Source organism: Alosa alosa, chromosome 9 (genome assembly GCF_017589495.1).
Source record: "Alosa alosa isolate M-15738 ecotype Scorff River chromosome 9, AALO_Geno_1.1, whole genome shotgun sequence".
Classification (NCBI taxonomy): domain Eukaryota; kingdom Metazoa; phylum Chordata; class Actinopteri; order Clupeiformes; family Clupeidae; genus Alosa; species Alosa alosa.
In genome coordinates, this window is record NC_063197.1 from 15,627,983 (window position 1) to 15,648,531 (window position 20,549).

A 20,549-nucleotide genomic window follows, 5' to 3' on the forward strand; every position below is an offset into this window, starting at 1 on the left:
CATACCCGTTCCCGTTTCAGGCTCTACTTAATACATACTTGCGTCGGATGCATCCATATAAAACTTCAGTGGCTCACAATTAACATGCACAACTGCTGCCTGTTATTCATGGCCATTTATTTTGTCATTTTTTTCCATCCATGGCCTAAGTGTGCATTTTTATCCTCAGGTTTTCACAGTTGAGAAAGTAGTACATCAGCATGAGATGTTACAATACATGGATCAGAGACAGACACAGACTGTATTGCATCGGAAGTCCATTTTTTTAAAAAGGACCTTGGAGTTACATTGAAGCTGTTTTCTCTACGTGTACTTCTCAAAAGAAAAAAATACCTATTTCAACGCTCATCGTCTTTTTTTTCAACTTGGAGAAAGTGAATGGACGTGTCCCCATTCTCCCCCAACCAAGAATCCATGATTTATTTAAAGGCTGAGTACTGCAGCTGGAGGTTCTATTCAAAATACTGGCATTGTATTTCCAAATAAAAATCAAGATGGCCACTGGTCATGCGGCATCTAACTTCATGGGAATGATTTGTCAGGAGCAGGAAAAATGGCACCATGCTTGCGATGTTCTCTGCCAGCTGGGGCAGGGTGATTGCCGTCGATGGGGCAGTTGGCACTAATATGACTTCTATGGGAGTAGGGGGATGCAGGTATAATCATAAAGTAAAGAGGCAGGCAGGAGGGGTTGGGGGGAGGGGGGCAGACTGGAGAAAATCCATCTCTAGGAGATGTGTTTCTCCTAGATGCAGAAGATGACCTCCATCTCTGGGAGACGTTTCTCCTGCATGTAGGAGACGGGAGTCCTGGGTGTGAGGGGGGTGACCTCCGGCTCTAGGAGATGTTCTCCTGGATGTAGAAGAAAAATTCCATCTGCAGGGGTCCCTCGCCCTGCTGCAGGGTCCCCGCCTGTATCACTGGCGTCAGGGCACTGTCCAGTATCTTCATGTACTGAGTGGGAAGGGGCTGCCCATTGCTGCCCGCAACGTAATCCGTCTGAGGGGCAAACAAGTCCTATTAGATCAACATCACCATCAGTCTGTCTTTACACCACTCTCTTACTTCTTACTTCTGTATTCCTACAATCTCTTAATTGTTTCATATCAGTCTGGATTATTGTATTATGTGATGACTGTCATTGTGCAGTATAAAGAGTCACTAGCATTTATATTTTTATATGTTTACATTTAGTCTTATATATAAAACATCTATGCCTGTATCCTGTAAAGACACACAGGTATAGTGAACATAGAAGACCCAGTAACTGCTGTTGTTACTACAGTACAACCATCTACACAAGTGGAGCAACCACCTGTAGAAAGGTGAGCTTGTTGTCTGATTATTAACTTTAACCAGTAGGGCAGGGGTCGGCAAGTGACTTTGGCAAATGGATGTCGGGCCAGAGGATAGACTAATATTGAAACGCCACTACGGTGGATGACCTGCACGCATCTACATGGAGAATGGATAAAAATAACTCATGAAAAAATGTACCATGGATGGGTACACTGATGGTCTACTTGAGTAATTAAATGCTTCTGATTAGATTTATCTCCCATTTCAATATTGTGAATAGTAAATGTGTAGCCTAGGCTACAATCATTTTGGTAATGATGGACTGTTTAACATGGAGCCTGTCTTATCTTAATTAGGATACTTTGGATAGTCTATTTTACATTTATTCTTAAATACTTGGTTAACCCACCTGCTGACATGACAATGTTACAATGTTTATTGTTTGCCTACAAGAAATATTAGCGTGCAGAGTGAGGAGTGAACTACTGGTATAAGGTAGCTGGGAGAAAATGTCTTGGTCAAACAGTCTAAAGTAAGTTTTACTGAGAAAATGGAGCCTATAAAAAAGGAATGGAAAGAAAATGTTGCGCTCATCTTAGCCGGTTTCACAAATACAAAGCCTGTGTGTCTGATCTGCAATGACGCCGTCACTGTTTGAAAGGAATATATGATAGACGGCACAACAAGACGAAGCTTCAAGGTTGCCTGGCAGAGGCACGAAAACGCAACATGCGCTGGCAGAGGATCAGGGATCATAGGACCGGATCATAGTGCGTTCTGGTGCTCTTTCTCATATTTGTTTAAGCACCCACGGTCTGATTGGCTATTTGTAAATCGATATTGTAAAATAAAAAGGAATAAAAAAAATCAGACTACAAGAATAATCTGGCAGGCCAAATCATATTGCTGGCAGGCCAGCTTTGGCCTGCGGGCCGCCTGTTGTCGACCTATGCAGTAGGGTGACCAAATCTCTCTGTGATCCAGACCGCAAGGGGTTCTTACACGCTGAGTATCCAGTGTGACCCGCAGGCCGAGCTTGGCCATGCCATCCTCCTTCAGCAACTTCAGATAAGGGCACAGGGCCAGGCAGAAGGCTCGGGCCAGCCTCTCCGTCAGGCGGCTGTAGCTGGTGGGGTTTGCTGGCCCGTTGGCCTGCTTGTCCCTCTGCAGAAAGAACACCTGCAGCACAACACATAGCACTTCTAGATGAAAGTTCATCTCAAAGCTTATGCTTACGGAAAATAAATGGTGCAAAAAGTGCATACAGGCATGAAGGCATTGGCACAAGTAGAGCATGGCATTGTACACTGCTGTAACATGACTCTTGTGCCAAGGTTACACCTCCATTCATACATAAAGGGGATGGCACAAACATGCTAATAGTTTTAATAGCCCTGTAATGACAGATGCTATGCCTTCAGCCTACCATTGTTTGTTCTTTTGACATGCAGAATGGGGGAAGGTCAACATCTGATAACATCACCAGCTACGACAAACAATAACACTGAACAGCCTGAGTGTTTTGCCAGCATAGTGGAGTAATGGTTTTCCATTCTTATGGTGCTATTCTGTTATTTTTCATTTAGATAAAGAATGTTGTCATTATTATTTTTTTTAAATCACATAATGAAGAATGACTTGATTTCTGTTTTATTTCAATGAATAATGGATTCATTTAATAGTAAGGTTTCAGAGTTTGCTCACCTCTGTCCAGCGGATGACCTTGCCGTTGGCCCTGTACTCAGAGCGCTGGAACATCTTAATGCTGGTGATGGACTCCATGGATTTACCATCAATGGGACTGGAGATTCTGCCGGACAGGGAGGAAGGGACAGGAGAATTATGAAAAGCAGTGTTTGTGTTTGTGTGTGTGTGTGTGTGTGTGTGTGTGTATAGGGTCACAGGAAGTGAGACTTCAGTGTTTAGTTCATCATGTGAATAGTGTGAGATCACCCTTTGTTGAAACGTGGCTCTTGGTCCAGCCACTGGATGTACACACATTCCTGGTTGTCAGACTGGTCAAGCTTCCCACAGCTGATGGTGAAGTCCTTCATCTCACGCAAGGAGCGTCGCAGCTCTACCATGCTCTCCATGGTGATTTGGACCATCAGACCATCTGTGTGGAGCAGACCACAAGTCAAAAAAGAGGTTATATAATTTATATTATAAAACAGGAGCTTATATTCTGAAGCCACAATATATATATATATATAAGTACATAGTCATATATTAGTAGATAAAAAACAGTGACATCTCAAAAGCATTTAATTCACATTATGCTGAGAGGTGTAAAAGATGAAAGTTCTGCTTCATCAGGTGCAAAACAAACAGCATCACAGATTCAGATTGTAATGTTACCTTCCACAATGCTTGACTTAGCGAGGTATCCAGAGGATATTTTAAGTGCTCCACTAAACACAAAAAAGCAGGCACCGGTAACTGAAAGAAGTAATAAAACACACAGTTTACAATAGCTCCTAACACAGGCTGTCTTTAGAATAGATTATGCCTACAAGCACATACTACCCTCTAGTGGCAACAGCTTGTCATTGAAATCTTGAAAACATTCCCCCTTCCCCCTTGCTACATTAAAAGATTTATAACATATTAAATGCAAAAATATAATGTAAAAGCATTAAGTTCTTCATTCATTCTTCAATATATATTTTAATTATTTGAGTCAATTTATCCATTCGTGAATAGATCAAGGGATTTGTTCAGCACAGTTCATTCTCACTGTCAGATGAAGTGCATGGTAGTTTACCTCTCCGGGGCTTGTTATGGATGCTAATGGCTTGGGTCTGGTACTGTCCGTTCTCACTCTGTACACAGATCAGGTGTGAGTCTGCATTCTCATTAAAACATGCGCCCATGGCCAACACATGCTCATTCGACTTGTTCAGGGCCTTCAACAACTGTGGGGGAAAAAAAGGAAAACTTATTTTATATTCACAGATTATCCTATGCCTTTCATTTCAAGCATTTTACATGAAGCACAATAAATAGTACACCTACAATTCAAAGTATGTTCTTCCAGTACAGCATGAGACAAACATCTCATTCTGGCCGTATTATAGACCCTTTCAACTGTAGAAACAAACGTGCGCATTTCCAGTGGCACAGAAAACAACATTGAGCTAATGGTAACTTGAGGACAAACAAAATAATAATAATAAAACGTTGTAGAGCATTACGCTGAAGTCTGATTCATTTTCATTTCAAAGTATCTGCTTTGGTTTTCAACATTTAATTTGGAAATCCTGTAGTAACAGATTGAAAGGGTCTATACAGAGAACTGTGAGTGCTACTTGTTACCTCACTGTGACGGGCTTTGGGTATTTTTATACAGGTGCTACGAGCCTCCATGTCCACCATCAATCCCGTCACCACTGGCAACGTGTAGCGGTAGAAACGGAAGTCCTTTCGATGACAAAGGCATGGACACAAGACAAGATGTGGAGACATTTGATTTACAAATACACTTTTAAAAAACACACATCTAATTACGGCTCAAAGTCAGTGAAGATCAGTGTGTCTCACCACAAGCAATCTCATGATAGTGTGGCTGGTCTCTCCAAACAGAGCCTTCCGAAAGCGGACACTGAATAGGGGACAAGGGTAAACTACAGACAGGAGACAAGCAATAATTGTATAAGTAATAAATAATAAATAAGTAATTTCAATTGTACAAAACATCACTGTGAACTTGGAACTGAATAGAAAAAAATTATGGCATGACTCTCTCATTGGGCCTTCTGTAGCTGCGGTTGATTGGTTTATAATGGTTTGTGACAACATTTGAGGATTATCTGACAACATAATTCAAGTGATGACTCAGGCTCTCAGTGAGCACCAGACTCATGGATTCACATTACATCCATTTTATTCAAAGCAACTTACAGTAATAATAAATCCTGTCATTAGTAGCCTGTGTGTACTCGCTCTGTGGGACCCAAAACCATGATTTTAATCATCTGTCTTTACCACAGGGTTCCCACTCTAAGTCAAATGTACAATTCCATGACTTTTCCCTGACAAAAAAAAGGAATTTCCACGACTTCCTATACACTACCGGTATTGTAGTTGTATAGCGTTCAAGAATATTTTACTTTTTAGAGTGAGAGATGAATAAATGGGCATTGAATAAACAAAGGGGATCCTCAAGGAAGCAGTAAAGCAAATGACCAGTTCTGCGTGGAAATATTTGTATTTATGTATTTTGGCAAGTAAATTTTAAACTGCTACAACGAAATTCCCTGATATTCCATGACTTTGCCCCAAAATGATAAAATTCCCTGACTTTCCATGTCTGGAATAGACTTTCCAAAATTCCATGATATTCCAGAAATTCCATGACCCGTGGGAACCCAGCGAAGCGGCGGGAACACTTACAGCGGTACTCGGCCCCCAGGCGGAGCATGAGACGCAGGGGGAAGGCCCGGGCCCAGGGGGTCTCCGCCCGCAGGATCAGGAGCCCAAAGAGGAAGGGCTGGCTGGGCAGCGGGAGACCGTCCAGAGACTGGAAGGTGGGGCGGATGTACAGGAACCCAGCGTGCTCTTTGCTGCCCAGCAGGCCTCTGCTCGCGGTGGAGTGACTAAGGTGATTTAAAACTTTTCCTGGACACAGGAAAAATCGAGGTGGAGGGAGAGTTGATGAAGATCCATTCTTTCAAGATCAAGTGTAAAATGAAAAGAACACTAAAATTGCAAACAATAAGAAGTTGAAAATCTAACATTCAGAGTTAAGGTAAAGGTTTAAGTTTTTGGCAGACACTTTTGTCAGAGACAAGAGTATGAGAAAATGAGAACTGAACCAAACAACGCAGCCAAAAATAAAGCATAAGGCAAAATCCATGTAACAGTATGGAAATGCATGTAAAGCAATCATTAGTCAGTTAAAGGACAATTCCATCTTCACAACAAGAGTCCTATCCATTTAGTGTTTACCTGTGAGGGCGTCTCGATAAAGCTGGATGAAGTGGCTGAAAATGTCCCGGGGAAAGGTCTTCTCATCAGGGAGGCACTGCAGCAGCACCACCACCTCCGCCTGGCCCACCGCGTGCATCCCCTTCGTCATGACACACCAGCACCTCCTGTTTACATCTGCACACAGCAAAGCCTGGGTCACTACTTCATAGGGAAAAAGCCTACGAAACAGCCTACGAAGACTTCACAATGTAAATAAGCCGATAGTATATGGGCCAGCAAACGTATTGGTTGTGGTTTAGCCGACAAAAACATTATAGTATAAAGTCTTTGAAATGTCATGTCATTTGAAGCATCTCTTATATTCTGCATACTTTCCCATCATATCATACATCTTATTTGATAATATAGTAGGCCTAAATCAGTCAATCAGTGAGATAAAGTCATGCACCAGCAGACGTACAGTTAATGAGCTTGACCATGGCCAGCAGGTTGGCGTTGAGGACGAAGACGAGTGGCTCTGCTCTGCCCCCTTCTAACTCCACCATGAGAGATGTCTCAGAGGGCCTCTCCTCCACCGTGTAGTCTGGAGCGGGGAGGACAAGAAGAGGCTAAGTACCAGCTGGAGATTACAGTGAGCTAAGCAAATATACACACAGCTGTAGCATCAGCTTGGCTTGGCTTCCCTCTACAAACCCTGAGAACAACACAGACCATAAGAGAAAGTCTAACGTAATTTATAGAACTGAAGTTCTGTGAATTCCGGAAGGGACCCCCCTGAGCTTGTCTAGCCTGCCTGCCTGCCTGGCCTGTGACGTATTCATACCTCCCTTGACTCCAGTTGATGTAAGAATAGGAGGAAGGCCTTCAGATGGAATCAGGTTAGAGGAACTACCAATGGGGCTTCCCACCAGAGCCCCCATACCCCAGCCAGAGGGAGCATCCACCTCCTGTTACACGGAAGAAAAAAACAAAATGGCTGGTAATTAAGCTCTCTGTTTTGTATGTGATTAATTTATAACTTGCTTCTTGCTCATCTATTGCTTTAGACAATACACTGTGAGAGAAAAGGTGTGTACTCTGGCATATGAGTACACCATATGGTCAGCTATAGGATATTAGACACACATTAAAAAGATGGTTTACCACAGCATCTCCTCCGGTCCCCAGCACCAAGGGTCTGCTTGGCTGGGAGGAGTTGGGGGGTCTGTGATCCGGCGTTCCAGCCGAGTCCCTTGCATCCGAGTCAGGCAAGAGACTATCTGCAAACCACACCCTTCGCTGGTCTTTGGGAGCCGACCCTGTACGAGGGCGGGACACAGAGGAGACGGACAGACACACAGATGTTTTAATTTTATGAAATTAAAACCCACAAAAGAGGCCATTTAACTCTTTAAGCAATTGCAAGCTACATTTTTTCTGTGTGCGTTTGAAACGGGTGACAGCTCCTCCTCCTCCTCCTCCTCCACCACCACCACTGCCCGGTAATACCCACGGTTCATGAGAGTGAAGTGACAGCTGACACAGACACGCCCCTCCTTCCCATCCAGGTGTGTTAATCTGCACCTCTGATCGCAGCACACTACACAGAACACCTGCATGCCACAGACAGAAGCACCGTCAGAGGGGACAGACACACAATACAAAACCGTGCACACACACTCACTTTCTCTCACAAACACACACACTGCACACAACCATCACTCCACACATCACTACCACATGCACACATAATATGTGTGTACACACATATGCACACACACTTACTCTCACACACACACGAAGATATGTGTGTACACACATACACGCACTCCGAAAAACACACACACAAAAAAAAAATAAGTATGCTAATCCACAGGATTTTATTATACAAAAGCAGCAGCTAGCCCCAAGAGTCATTAGACTCCATTGTTCTGTGTAATTGACTGGGCAAAGTGGGTTTGTTATCTCACTGCGGCTTCTCTCTCACACTGACCTTTCCACAGGCCCTGCAGTGGTGCCTCCTCTTGGTGAAAGTGAACTTGGCGCCGCATTTCATGCAGGCCGGGGCCTGTGAGTCGGGGACCCACACAGGGGCCACCTCTCCGAGAGCGCCGGGAGGCGGCGTGGTGGCTTCACCGAGGCTCCCAGCCGGGTGGTCGTTGTCAGGGCTGGGAGTAGCCAGAGAGTTTGCCCCTCCTCCTCCACCCCTTCCATCTCCACCTGGCTCCTTCTCAGACTTGGCAACAAACGGAAGCTTGCAGACTTTAGGCTGCTGCGCCTCCAGACGCTGCCGGAGGTCCTGGTCTTGTTCCCCTCCTCCGTTGGTCGCCTCCACGGGCAACACGGAGGCCAGCCCCACTATGGCGTCCTGCTCCTCGGAGGTGGGCGTCTGTTCAATGCCACTGTCCTCCTCCACCTCCTTCTCCTCGATGACGGAGTCCTCCTTCAGACGGGGTATCTGGGGCCACCTCTCGTCGCCCAGCGTTTCAGTGGAGTCCCTCAGGGTGGTGTAGCCAAAGTGCCTCTCTCCCCACATCGACAGCGTGGTCACCGCTTGTCTCATAATGCTCGGCGGGGCAAGTCACATCCTCTTCCCAAACTGGTCGTTATTCACCATTGCTTGCGATGCTAAAGTGGCCGGGATGCTTCGAGCAAATCATTGTACTTTTTGGATGGTTTTCAGTTGAAGGTACAAGCTAAAGGTTTTCCTATTTATAAGTCTTGTATCAGTGGGATCCATGTTGATGCAGTGCATGAGTGGAATTAAACTCACTTTTCCTCCAGGAAAATGTTCGACGTTGTAAATCACTTTCCACAATTAAATTCACTGGAATCTGTTGAGAGAGAGAGAGAGCGAGAGAGAGATCATCCACGATGAGATATTTTATTGTTCTGCATACCTGGTGGACTTTGTTTCATTCCCTTCCTCTTCCTCCAGCATCAATCATCTCCGCCCCAGTAAGGCATAGCCCTTCACTCTTTTTGCCCACTCATCTAACAGCCAACCCTACGAGGCGTTGCAAGCACTCACTCCTCACATGCATGCCACACACTATTAGTACTACAACTGTCTGTGTGGGTGTTTCTGCTGAGTTTGCGAGTGTTCTTCCTGCAGCTGCAGTAAGCTGGATGCTCAGCCCCACAAGACCAATCACTGAAGCTGCTGTAGCCTAGACGCTCTGTGATCCCACTGCAGTAGGCTAACACCGAGGGTGCAAAGCTCCATCATATGCCACAATGTTTAATTGCAATGTTGATCCAACAAATGCTAAACTGTTTCTGCACTTCTATATTTAAACGACTAATTAAGGAAAACATTCTCCATATGGCTATGACTCATTATGTCAAAATTCATTTCTGGTTTATGATGACGAAAACACTGAGTTAGGCTAAGCTCACGCCACTCAAACAGCTTAGCTATAGTGACAGAACTGGTCGTCAAACTACTCGATCAATCGGCGCAAATATACAGGATAAAGCACCACCGTCTTTCAAAGTGTGTCGTCACACTGGTCAATCCTTCACTTTGGACAATTTCCACTGATCAAATTAGGCTACCCCTTGCATTGTGTTAAATTATCTGACAGAACTGCATTGCAGACTCGTTTCCTCTCATCGAAACCCCCTCCCCTAGTTACCTTGTCATGCTATTCATTTCATCGATCAATGCACAGTACATCGCAACGTTGCTTTTATTAAAGATTATACGGAAAGGCAACGCAATGTAACGCGCATGTAAATAACTAGCGCACGTGTGGAACCCCCCTATATTGCTGCGATGGCAATTAATTGCTATATCGACCACTGAATACGGCAATGCGACAATTTGTCAGTCCTACGATTTTCATCTGGAAGCTTTTCAATCGTTGTAGTCCAGATCAAGACATATAATTCAACATGAATTAGAATAGGCCTACTGACTTCCAGTGATTTATATGAAATATGAGCGGCATGATTTACGGCATGCTGATTCATGCGATTAATATCTCCATAGGCGATGGCTACATAATCGTGAGTCAACCTACACAATCTCTAACAAAGTCATATTTTTTAAACAAATCGCGCATCTTACCCTCTTCTCCTTCGTACATTTCCAGCACCCGGGCGCTTCTGAGCAGCAGTCGAATGAATTGTGAATTTTCAGTGGCGACAAACCAAAACACCTGACGGAAAGCGTTCACATCACAATCCCTCCCACCAGATTTCGCAGGATCCGCTGGACTGAGTCGTGCTCAGTCGTCTCTGAATCATTATCGTACCAAACACTTTCTCCTGTGGCGCTGAAGTAGGCTACGCTAGCCGCAGATTCTGTGCGGACAAATTAACTGCAATGCATAAGACATCTGTACTGACCTGAAGCGGGTTTTCAACCCTAGGTGCTCTTACGGGCCGACGCTTATCAAAGCCCCTGGGAATAAGTCTTCACTCTACTTCCTACAATTCAATATACATTGGAAGTTGTTTTATTATTATTATTTCCCTTTAGATTATAATGACCACAGCACCATGTAAAAAAAGGTTAATTCGTTTTTATTTTGTTTCATAAATCAAAAAAAAAAAAAATTAAGACTAGATTTCATAACCACTGCAATCAAGACCGGCAACGTGGTAAAAGGTACTGAACCGTTAAATGGGCCAAGGAAGGGCAACCTATTCCGGACAACTGCAGCGCGCGCTGGTTTTCTGGGTAACCTTCAAGTCGCCAAGCAATTAAGGCCTGAATAAGCAATGGCCTTCTCTTTCACCAAACTATTTCTACCATCAAATGACAAGAGGGGTGCACTAAACCCCACACACTCCAGATCTTTGGGAATAGCACAACCCCCCCGCCCCCCTCGGCTATAGCTTGGTCTTTATTTTAAGTGCATAAGACCATTTTAAAGAGGATAATGTGGGTCAGGACTCCTGGTTCACAATACAAAAGTCTCTGGTTTGCTGGATAGTGTTGAAATGACGTCACGTTCATCTAAATTAAAAACACTGAATGACGAGCAACGACTTGATGCGCAGTCCCATTCAAAACGTTGGGGTAGGGAGTCAGTTGGCCTCATTTTTCGATGCTTCGTCAAAGTTCTCCACGAGATCTGAGTGAAAGAAAAACAAAACCCATGTTTGAAACCTCTAAAACACCTAGAATTAAACTAGTTACTGACATGCCAAAGCTGTTGATGTCATGATTTTGCAGAGTACAGAGTTTTCTCAGAGTAAACAAACTAATAAAATGTACAGCTAGACTATAAAGCAAGTCCCAGAAAACCATTCCTGCTAAGAGAATAGAAGTAAACAGTTGTTACACCAAGGCTAAATTGGATTCAGTCATTACCTGGTACGTCATCGTCTTCTTCCTCAATATCTTCTGCCTTTGGTGCTTTGTTGTCAAGACCTAAAAATTAGAGCAAGAACAAGTTTGAGCTGCTTTCACCCAACGAACGCGCACACACACACACTGACTAAAACCTAAAAGTATAATTGTCATCAGTGTATAAAAATAAATTCAGTCTTGTGTCTATAGCAATGCCCCCAGACCCCCACCGCCCCATGCTGCAGTCCATTTATAGCATTAGTGTGCCAACGTGCCCTCCAAAAACACACCTTGCCGCGGGTACTGTTCGGCCAGTTTGCGCAGGCTTGTGAGGCTGTCCGCTCCCAGCTGACTGAGGATGCCCGGGAGCATCTCTGTGAGCTGCTTGGTTTCAGCATGGCCCGTGATGGCAAAAGTGTTGGCCGACAAAGATGCCTGCACTTTGGGGTTGTTGAAGTGAATCACGGTTCCGTCGTCTTTGATCATGTTCACCTAAAAGGGAAAGGATTTGGATGCAATGAATCTCAGGGAATAATGCTTTGATTATGAACCCATAAGTCAAACAAATGCAAAAATTGTTCATCCCATGTTGAATGACTGAAACAGTCATGAAAAGTATATTGTGGTGAAATGGATAAATATCACAAAACATCTTTACAATCATAATGCCAGTTTTTACTTTTCTTGCATTGTACTAAACCACATAAAACCCATCATATGTTCACTAGTGGTTGAAGTTGCTGTGAATTACACAAATATGTTATTGATTTTCAGGGTGCCCAAGGTCTTTGTGTGGACTTCACTAAACAGGTTGGTATTTAAATGTAACGTCTTTATTACTCTGTAATTTACTAATTCACACCAAGAACACTTTTTTGTCAGTCATAGTTAACAAACTTAAAGTCCTTACCTCCTCGATACCAGCAATGTTGTTGACAGCCAGTTTCTTGAGAGAACTCTGCAGTTTCTTGTCATCAGCAGTTGCTGTTCTGTGTACAACCTTCTTCTTCCTACGTGCTGTGCCCTAAACGCAATAAACTTGTTAGCCAAAATAATAAAATTCACATTATTCATTTTCATATATTATTTTATATTAAAGTTCACTATTCCTGATTTGCTTAAAGTAACTCACTATGGTCCATTAATTTATAATAAATGGAAGCACGGAAGCGTCTGAAACCATATGCTGCTCAAACAATGCCAGATCCTTTTGAAAAGATTTATGCTAACTCGCTCGTTCAGCTGTAGTATTCAAACGACTGAATGCTGCATCTTTAAACTAATTACCGTTGGTTTGGATGTTTAATAATTGTTATTATATTAGCATTAAAGTATAAGTTTATAAATATGTAAAATAAGACAGTGTTGGGCTGAATAATTCAGCATATTAAAAAAATCGCTCATCACTCGGCAGCTAATAAACAGTCGAGCTCGAGTTGCCTCACCTTGCCTCCTATCCGGACTTGAGCTTGAAGTTTGGCTAATTTTTCTTGATTCATGATGTTACCTGCAATGAAGAGCACTGTCCAGTTAACGGGTTGTCCACAATAAAATCAGCTGACAAGCATGTAAGCAGAGGATTATCCAGCAAACACGTTAGCTCGGAACTTCGCTGAGCTAGCAAGCTAACGTTACCATTACATCAGACAATCTCTAATGTTAACAAGTTAGCAAAAGATCGCTAGTACATCAGGATATTTAACTTAAGATGTCTCGATTCCGAAAACGTTGCCAATTAATATTTTAAGTATGCTGGGTAATGAATATTTAAGTAACCAAACCACGAATTGAGCAGCTGGCCAAAATACAGCATCAATAAGACAAAACGTCAGCTCACAAGTGGCAACATTATATTAGCTAACCTCCCAGCACTGCTTAACATTACCAGCTGTAGGGATCCCTTGCTAGATAGCTGCGTTGCTAGCTAGTGAAGTACCTGCTAATACACACAAATCCAGTGATATTATTCGATTGACTGGTCAAATATTTTAGACACTGCCGCGAGGAAACCAGAAATTGCAAAATAAATTGCTGTTGTCATTAAATTACTTCGAACATAACATGACAGCGCATCAACAGCATTTTGTTTTCACAGACCTGTATCAGAGTCAGTCCAGAAAGCATGCGGCGGAGGAAGATGGCGGATATGAGGAAATGTTGACGTTAGTTATCACGTGACTGCTTCTTTTAGACGCCGAGATGCGGGGATTTGTGCATGGCACAGGCCTGCCCATGTTGCAGTGAAGTTATGATGTAATAAAATATCTCTTATGTAGGCCTATATAAAATAACAGTGATAATGAGTGTGTTTTTAAATCACATATTTATTTTGACTTTGTTTTATGATCTTTCACATGTGCATAACAAGACACTTAGCCTATTGGAAATAATTAAGCAGGCAATATATATATATATTTTTTTAAACAATGCACCGAAATCACATTTCCACGGGAAATGCAAAGCACATAGAAAACAAAAATATATAAATCATATCATACACAGCATGATAAAATATGAGTTCAGCACATCTAATATGATGCTTTAAAACAGGCCTAAGCCAAAACAATCAAGAATAAAACTAAATGTACATATTCGTTGAACACACACAAAAAAACAGTAGGCCTAGTCCAACAGTAGTCCAACAGTTTGTTCCTCAAGACATTTAGCTGATTATGCAAAGCAAAATCTTTCAAACACAATTTTAGGAATGCCACATGACATTGACCTATGAGTTAGGCTACAAGTAGCCTGTTGGCGGTATACAGATGCGTCAATTACATTGTGATGTATGCATGCACTTATGAACTTCAACATGAGAAGCCTTTTAAGAAGATAAAACCCGAGGTTAAGATCAGTTTGGTTGTGCCTTGTATGCTAAACACAACAATGCTTAAGCCTAGCATTGTTCTTACATAGGCTCCGAATTCATGTATTTATGTTTATTTATTCCCACAGTCAACACAATAAAAAAAATACGTTTTTGACATACTTAACATGAAATGAGGTCTACATTACTTGCTGAATTTTAACAGTCTTTACTTTTTATACATTAGTGGAAGTCAAGAAGCATTTCTGGAGCCACAGGTATTTCCTGTAATAAACATTGACAGGTCATTATTTCACTAAATTATGATACAAGAGTAATACAGACTAGCAAACGTCCAGCAGTTTGCTTTCCAACTATAACAAACAGAAAAAAACAAAACAAAAAACAACTCTGTGAAATGTTCGTGTAACTTACAACAATATCAACAAACATTACATTATCATTAAAATTAATAGTTAAAAGTAGTCAAATAGCAAATAACATAATATATTCATAATATCAATAACCTACAAATCTTGAGTCTGTTAAGATAATTAAATAATATTTAATATATTACTAAATAGCAGAATGGTAATTCTGTGCAATTCATGTCTTTATGTCAGTGTCGCAAGGTACACAATGCCCTTCAGCCTCTCAGAGGGAGAGTGATATGGGTTCTACACTAGCCCACTGCTGTGACCTTACTGACGCAGTTAATCTCTGCAGCGGCCATATCTTCTCATGTCCTGTTTCCTGGCTGGACAACAAACTGTGCGTTGCTCTCAGGTATAGCGCCCCCATCTGGACTACAACATTCCGGTCTGCTGATGACAGATGTGCTGACCTCGACTGACCTCGTCAGGGTTCCACACCTCCAGGTATACAGCCGCTGAGAACGTGAGCCGCAGCATCGGTGGGTGACCAGGAACAGCTTCCTCAGGACGGCCTTGCGCAAGAGAATGTAAACCCAAGGGTCCAGGATTTGGTTCCATGTAGCCATGCGCACTGTAAGAAGCATGCGGGTGTAGGCGCGCTGGTCCTCATCATTGATGTTCAAGACAATGACATTGACCTGGAGGGATGGAACGCACGCAGCATATCAGGATGTAGATCATACCAACATCATCCTGCAGCAGTGACAGGTAAAGAGGGCTTCCATTTCCATAGGGCTGTTGTGGAGAGTGGTCTTACTTTATTGGTCAATGAATGAGACAAAACTCATCTATTTCAATAGTGGTAACAGAGATCATATTATACACAGCATGATACACTATTATGCAGCACATAGTGCCTATAAAAAGTATTCACCCACCTTAGATATTTACACTTTTATTGCTAAGTTGGCTTTTTTTACAATGATTTACAAAAATCTCCTTTTTAATGTCAAAGTGATAGCAAATTTCTACAAATTAATGTTCATTAATTAAAAATATAGGGTCATTCCACGTCAGTTCATCCAGGGCCCACGCACTTAGGTCTCAAAAAATTCTGAAAAAATTACCAGGTGTACCTATGTTATCCAGGAGACACACTGTAAAATTACTCTTCTGGGCTCTGTTTAAGCCTTCAGAAGACATATTTGTACTCAACATAGGCTCTTGATTTATTTTCCTTACTGAGATAAGTAGAAACACTCTCACAAAAAAAGCAATGAACAGAAAACAAATCCTTCAGGGTCTGAACAGCAGACCTCACAAGTCTGAAAAATTATTTTGGTTATCATTTTCAGAGCACCCAAACACCTTGTGGGAATATACACATTTTTTTTTAAATATGTTTTTCTTTATTCTCCATGATCCCTTCTTTTTTTTGAAAACACCAATTTGACTTGTCTTATGCAAATCTTTCTTTTTGTATTTTCCACCCTGAACATGGGCAAAATGCCCCATTGACATCAATATGTTTTATATAGAGTCACCACACTGCCACCTGTGGTTGTATAGAGTAACCTAGGGTAGCTCTATACAAAACATATTGATGTCAATGGTGCATTTTGCCCATGTTCAGGGTGGAAAGTGAAAAAAGAAAGATTGGCATAAGACAAGTCAAATTGGTGTTTTTGAAAAAAAAAGATCATGGAGAATAAAAGAAAAAAATATTAAAAAAAATCTTTGTATATTCCCACAAGGTGTTTGGGTGCTCTGAAAATGAGAACCAAAATGATTTTTAGACTTTGTAAAGTCTGCTGTTCAGACCCTGAAGGAATTTATTTTCTGTTCATTGTTTTTGTGAGAGTGTTTCTACTTATCTCAGTAAGGAAAAATAAATCAAGAGCCTATGTTGAGTACAAATATGTCTTTCTGAAGGCTTTTAAACAGAGCCCAGCCAAAAACTCCAATAAAATTTGTATCGACTTTGAGGGACAGCTATGACCATGGAGGATTATCCAGACCAAACGTGACAATTTTGCTACATACTATTCCTATTTATGTACCAGCATGCAAAATTTGAGCCTCCTACATGGTTTAGTTCTTGCGCTGTGGGCTTGTGAACTTTGACAAAAAAAAGAGGCCGAACAAAATCGACACCCCCCTCCCCCTGTAAAACTGGCTTACATAAGAGTAATTTTACAGTGTGTCTCCTGGGTAACATAGGTACACCTGGTAATTGTATCAGAATTTTTTGAGACCTAAGTGCGTGGGCCCTGGTTGAATTGACGTGGAATGACCCTATATACTGCAAAATAAGCAGTTACATAAATATTCACCCCCCTTAAAGTAACTGACCTAAATCAACATAGGTCCAGCCAGTTGGTGCTAATAGTCTCACAATTAGTGAAATGGAGATTGCCTGAGTGCACGAATGTGTATATAATATAAAGATACCTGCGTCTGAAAGGTCCAATCACTAGTCAATCAGTATTCCTGGCTATAATTCCACCGTGAAGACAATAGCCGTGGCCTACCGGTTAAGGGCATTGGGCTTGTAACCAAAGGGTTGCCGGTTCAATCCCCGACCAGTGGGAAAAATGTGGGTCGGGGAAGTGGTTGAGCACTGCTCTCCCATGCCCACATCCACGGCTGAAGTGCCCTTGAGCAAGGCACCTAACCCCTCACTGCTCCCCGAGCGCCGCTGGCTTGTGGCTGGACTTGAAAAAGGCTGTTCATACCCGATCCCCTTCCAACCTGCAGAGCTTGAACAATTTTGCAAAGGAAAATGGAGTAAAATTGCAGTATCCAGATGTGCAAGTGAGACCTATCTATGCAGACTCCATGCTTTAATTGTGGCCACAGGTGCATCTACTCAATGCTGACTTGAAGGGGGTGAATATTTAAGCAATCACTTATTTTGTATTATATATTTGTAAATTAATTAACATTACTTTGTAGAAATCGGCTTTCCCTTTTACATTAAAGAGAGGATTTTTGTTAATTATTTTAAAAAAGGCCACATTAAATTGATCAAGATTCCATTTCTAAAAGCAGTAAAAGTGGAAATATCCAAGGGGGTGAATACCTTAGGCACTGTTTAATATAGCCATATGTACAGTATAGGCCAAACAATCAAACAAAATGACAATTTTTGAGATGACATAATACAGATCAGGCATTTCAAGTAGAGGGAACAGAGTTTTCTAACAGCTCCTAAGATCATTGGCAGCTCCTCCTACATACAGATGAAGTGCAAGAAGTGCAAAGGGCTTGTGCTTCTCTCTCTGCCAGTTGTCTTTTTACAGTAAATCTTTCCCCTCAGGAGAAAAACATCCACTGTTTGGCTTGTACACTCCGTACCACCTCTACATATCTTAAGGTTATTTGGCTTTAAAACCCTAACACAAGAGAACTGAAGAGGCAGATCAGGTGACCACCTGTTTCTATAAGCTGTTTTGACAAGGCAATAATGTATACTGAATAATTTATTACAAAAATCTTTATATCAGTCAATAGAGTCTGTGTATTCCATGCAGTAAAGTTGGATATACACTGGAGTCTCTTTGCTTTTATTTTATTACAGGGATTACCAAAATTAGTATCTCTTTATGGCCAGTTGTGGATCAGTTCAGGTACACAATTACCTGATTGTCAACATCAATGTCATGTACTCCATGTATATATAGATAATCTAAATCTAAATAAGGACGTGAATTGTATTCGCCATAATACTTTTCATGAGAATAATCAAATATTAAGTGTAAAAAAAATTGTCAAAAAAGTCTTATCTTGTTTGTTTTAATCTCTCATACCATCACAGTAAGATAAATGACTTGCCTCATACATTTAATTTTGTTGTTTGTGTCTTGGTATTGTGCCCATGCATGCCAGAGATGAGGCTTCCCAGAATCTCAGAAAGTAGCCCGCTCTTACCAGAAAGGGGCCCCAGCACACGCAGGACACAATCATGATGGCCAACAGCTGGCAGATCATTTCCAAGTGGTGGGCTGAGCTCTTTCGGTGGTGACAATGGTGGCGGTCACGATGGCTGCGTTGCTTTGACTGCAAGAGGGCGAACCCGCTCATGGCGTTGCATACGATGGACACAAGCAGTGACAGCAGCCCCAGGAGGGAGAAGAGCACTGGGGAGACGGTGTCCAGCCAGTCACGTGCACCTACCATCCGGAAGAAGCACCAGCTGCGCGAGCACTGCACCTCGTAGGGCCGGCAGAGCAGGATGGGCAGCAGGGCCACAAAGAGAGCCAGGAGCCAGATGGCGCCCATGAGCGTCTTCATGTGGCATGAGGCGATGACTGACGAGTGGAAGAAAGGGTGGGTCACCCCAAGGTAGCGCTCGACAGCCATCACGCCCCCCAGGAGCAAGGGGCTCAGGCCAAAGAAGACCATGGAGGTGCCAAAGATGCCACACAGGATGCGCTTGGGGTCGAAGGCCTCCCAGTCTTTGCGGTAGCTGTAGACATAAAACACCAAGGAGCCGTTGATAAGGTGACCCAGACAGTCCGTGACAACCAGGCCACTGGCGAAGAGGAGGAAGCAAGCCTTGGACTTGAGGCGGAAGCGCTGGTAGGCCTTCACCAGGATGAAGAGGGCGAGAGTGTTTGAGAGGATGCCCACAGACATGGATATGACAGAGGAAATGACAGAGACCTCGGCTTGGCTTCTGGTGCCATTTGACGGGCCACCACCTGAGAGGCACCCGGCCTCTGAGCTCCTGTTCTGGGTCATTCTTAGTCAAGAGGTCTACCTGCAGAGGACATATTGGAAGTATGGACAAGATTGGTAAGATTGTTATTTTTCTATTTCAGTTACAAGGGTATGAAGTAAGTATATACTTTTTTGATCCCGTGAGGGAAATTTGGTCTCTGCATTTATCCCAATCCGTGAATTAGTGAAACACACACAGCACACAGTGTACACACAGTGAGGTGAAGCACACAGTAATCCCGGCGCAGTGAGCTGCCTGCATCAACAGCGGCGCTCGGGGACAGTCTTATTTTGTTTTATCTTATCTTATCTCGGGGAGCAGGTTGGGTGCCTTGCTCAAGGGCACTTCAGTCGTGCCTATTGGTCGGGGTTCTAACCGGCAACCCTCCGGTAACAGGTCCGAAGTGCTAACCAGTAGGCCACGGCTGCCCCTGTATGATATATAAACAGTATAGAAATGTAAACCAGCCCTTTTGAATTGTCATTGGTAGGTATATATTTGAAGAGTTCAGATGCAAAACCCTCTAAATCCGTCTGACCACATTTCTTTTAAATGACCATTTAAAATCCGGTTCCTATAGGTTTTTGCATAGAAATCGATATTTCAGACCAGGACGAGAGTGTTATTTAGTGTGTTTTGAAGTTAAATTATTTGATTAACGTATACTATGTCAGGAGAGCATTCACTCACCATCTTTATCTCATTTTTGACGTAGGTGGCATTTAGAGGCTTTTGCATCTGAACCCTTCATTTATATAGTGCATTTTTTCATGCACAAAGTTCCACACAAAGCGCTTCACACATTGAAAATAAAGACACTGAGAATTAAGACAACAAACAATTCAAAGGAAAAACAAATCCATAAGAGAAATTAGTCTAATTGGTTAAATTTAAATGCCCATGCAATGATTACCGGAAACAGTGCACATTCACAACTTGTTATACAACCTGACAGTGCCTGAAATCAGATTCCATCAATCCATAATAATTCCATAATATAATAAAAAATTGCCATGATAAATGTTTAAATCATTATGTCAGGTATGTATGCAGTGATGAGGCATATCTATAACACAGTGATGAGACAACAATAACAACACAATGATGAAACAACAACAACAACGACAAAACACTGAA

The 20,549-nt window shown here is 42.4% G+C and overlaps 3 protein-coding genes across 4 annotated transcripts; all 3 read right to left on the reverse strand.

Annotated features, from left to right (window-relative positions):
- Nucleotides 1-100: 100 nt before the first annotated feature.
- Nucleotides 101-10,561, reverse strand: zfyve9b (zinc finger, FYVE domain containing 9b). The gene is made up of 16 exons (XM_048251817.1): nucleotides 10,280-10,561; nucleotides 8,201-9,041; nucleotides 7,721-7,820; nucleotides 7,372-7,526; nucleotides 7,052-7,175; nucleotides 6,689-6,811; nucleotides 6,247-6,402; nucleotides 5,692-5,916; nucleotides 4,840-4,922; nucleotides 4,615-4,719; nucleotides 4,064-4,214; nucleotides 3,658-3,738; nucleotides 3,253-3,415; nucleotides 3,004-3,109; nucleotides 2,302-2,478; nucleotides 101-999 (listed from the first exon to the last, which is right to left on the reverse strand). Exons 2-16 carry the CDS (start codon nucleotides 8,768-8,770, stop codon nucleotides 838-840), a joined length of 2,481 nt encoding a protein of 826 aa, XP_048107774.1. The 5' UTR covers nucleotides 8,771-9,041; nucleotides 10,280-10,561; the 3' UTR covers nucleotides 101-837.
- Nucleotides 10,562-10,721: 160 nt separating this feature from the next.
- On the reverse strand, nucleotides 10,722-13,701 carry btf3l4 (basic transcription factor 3-like 4). Of its 2 annotated transcripts, none has more exons than XM_048251822.1 (6): nucleotides 13,607-13,701; nucleotides 12,955-13,016; nucleotides 12,420-12,533; nucleotides 11,800-12,001; nucleotides 11,531-11,590; nucleotides 10,722-11,291 (listed from the first exon to the last, which is right to left on the reverse strand). In XM_048251822.1, the coding sequence occupies exons 2-6, from the start codon at nucleotides 13,006-13,008 to the stop codon at nucleotides 11,245-11,247; spliced, it is 477 nt and encodes a 158-aa protein (XP_048107779.1). In that variant the 5' UTR covers nucleotides 13,009-13,016; nucleotides 13,607-13,701; the 3' UTR covers nucleotides 10,722-11,244. The 2 variants fall into 2 exon arrangements, with proteins under 2 accessions (XP_048107779.1, XP_048107780.1); XM_048251823.1 differs by lacking the exon at nucleotides 13,607-13,701 and adding an exon at nucleotides 13,446-13,563.
- Nucleotides 13,702-15,054: 1,353 nt separating this feature from the next.
- On the reverse strand, nucleotides 15,055-19,432 carry ptgfr (prostaglandin F receptor (FP)). The gene is made up of 2 exons (XM_048252067.1): nucleotides 18,620-19,432; nucleotides 15,055-15,387 (listed from the first exon to the last, which is right to left on the reverse strand). Exons 1-2 carry the CDS (start codon nucleotides 19,430-19,432, stop codon nucleotides 15,055-15,057), a joined length of 1,146 nt encoding a protein of 381 aa, XP_048108024.1.
- Between the last annotated feature and the right edge of the window lie 1,117 nt (nucleotides 19,433-20,549).

What these genes read in the sequence shown, in the direction of transcription:
- btf3l4 (XM_048251822.1), bottom strand. Translation starts at nt 13,008, where the DNA reads ATGAATCAAGAAAAATTAGCCAAACTTCAAGCTCAAGTCCGGATAGGA. An exon ending in AAGTCCGGATAGGAGGCAAG is followed by an intron (nt 12,534 to 12,954) that starts GTGAGGCAACTC and finishes TATTGCGTTTAG; the next exon opens with GGCACAGCACGTAGGAAGAA. An exon ending in CGAACAGTACCCGCGGCAAG is followed by an intron (nt 11,591 to 11,799) that starts GTGTGTTTTTGG and finishes TCTAATTTTTAG; the next exon opens with GTCTTGACAACAAAGCACCA.
- zfyve9b (XM_048251817.1), bottom strand. Translation starts at nt 8,770, where the DNA reads ATGAGACAAGCGGTGACCACGCTGTCGATGTGGGGAGAGAGGCACTTT. An exon ending in TAAGTCAAGCATTGTGGAAG is followed by an intron (nt 3,416 to 3,657) that starts GTAACATTACAA and finishes TGCTCCACACAG; the next exon opens with ATGGTCTGATGGTCCAAATC. An exon ending in GAGCCACGTTTCAACAAAGG is followed by an intron (nt 3,110 to 3,252) that starts GTGATCTCACAC and finishes CCTGTCCGGCAG; the next exon opens with AATCTCCAGTCCCATTGATG.
- ptgfr (XM_048252067.1), bottom strand. Translation starts at nt 19,432, where the DNA reads ATGACCCAGAACAGGAGCTCAGAGGCCGGGTGCCTCTCAGGTGGTGGC. An exon ending in TGTGCTGGGGCCCCTTTCTG is followed by an intron (nt 15,388 to 18,619) that starts GTAAGAGCGGGC and finishes CCATCCCTCCAG; the next exon opens with GTCAATGTCATTGTCTTGAA.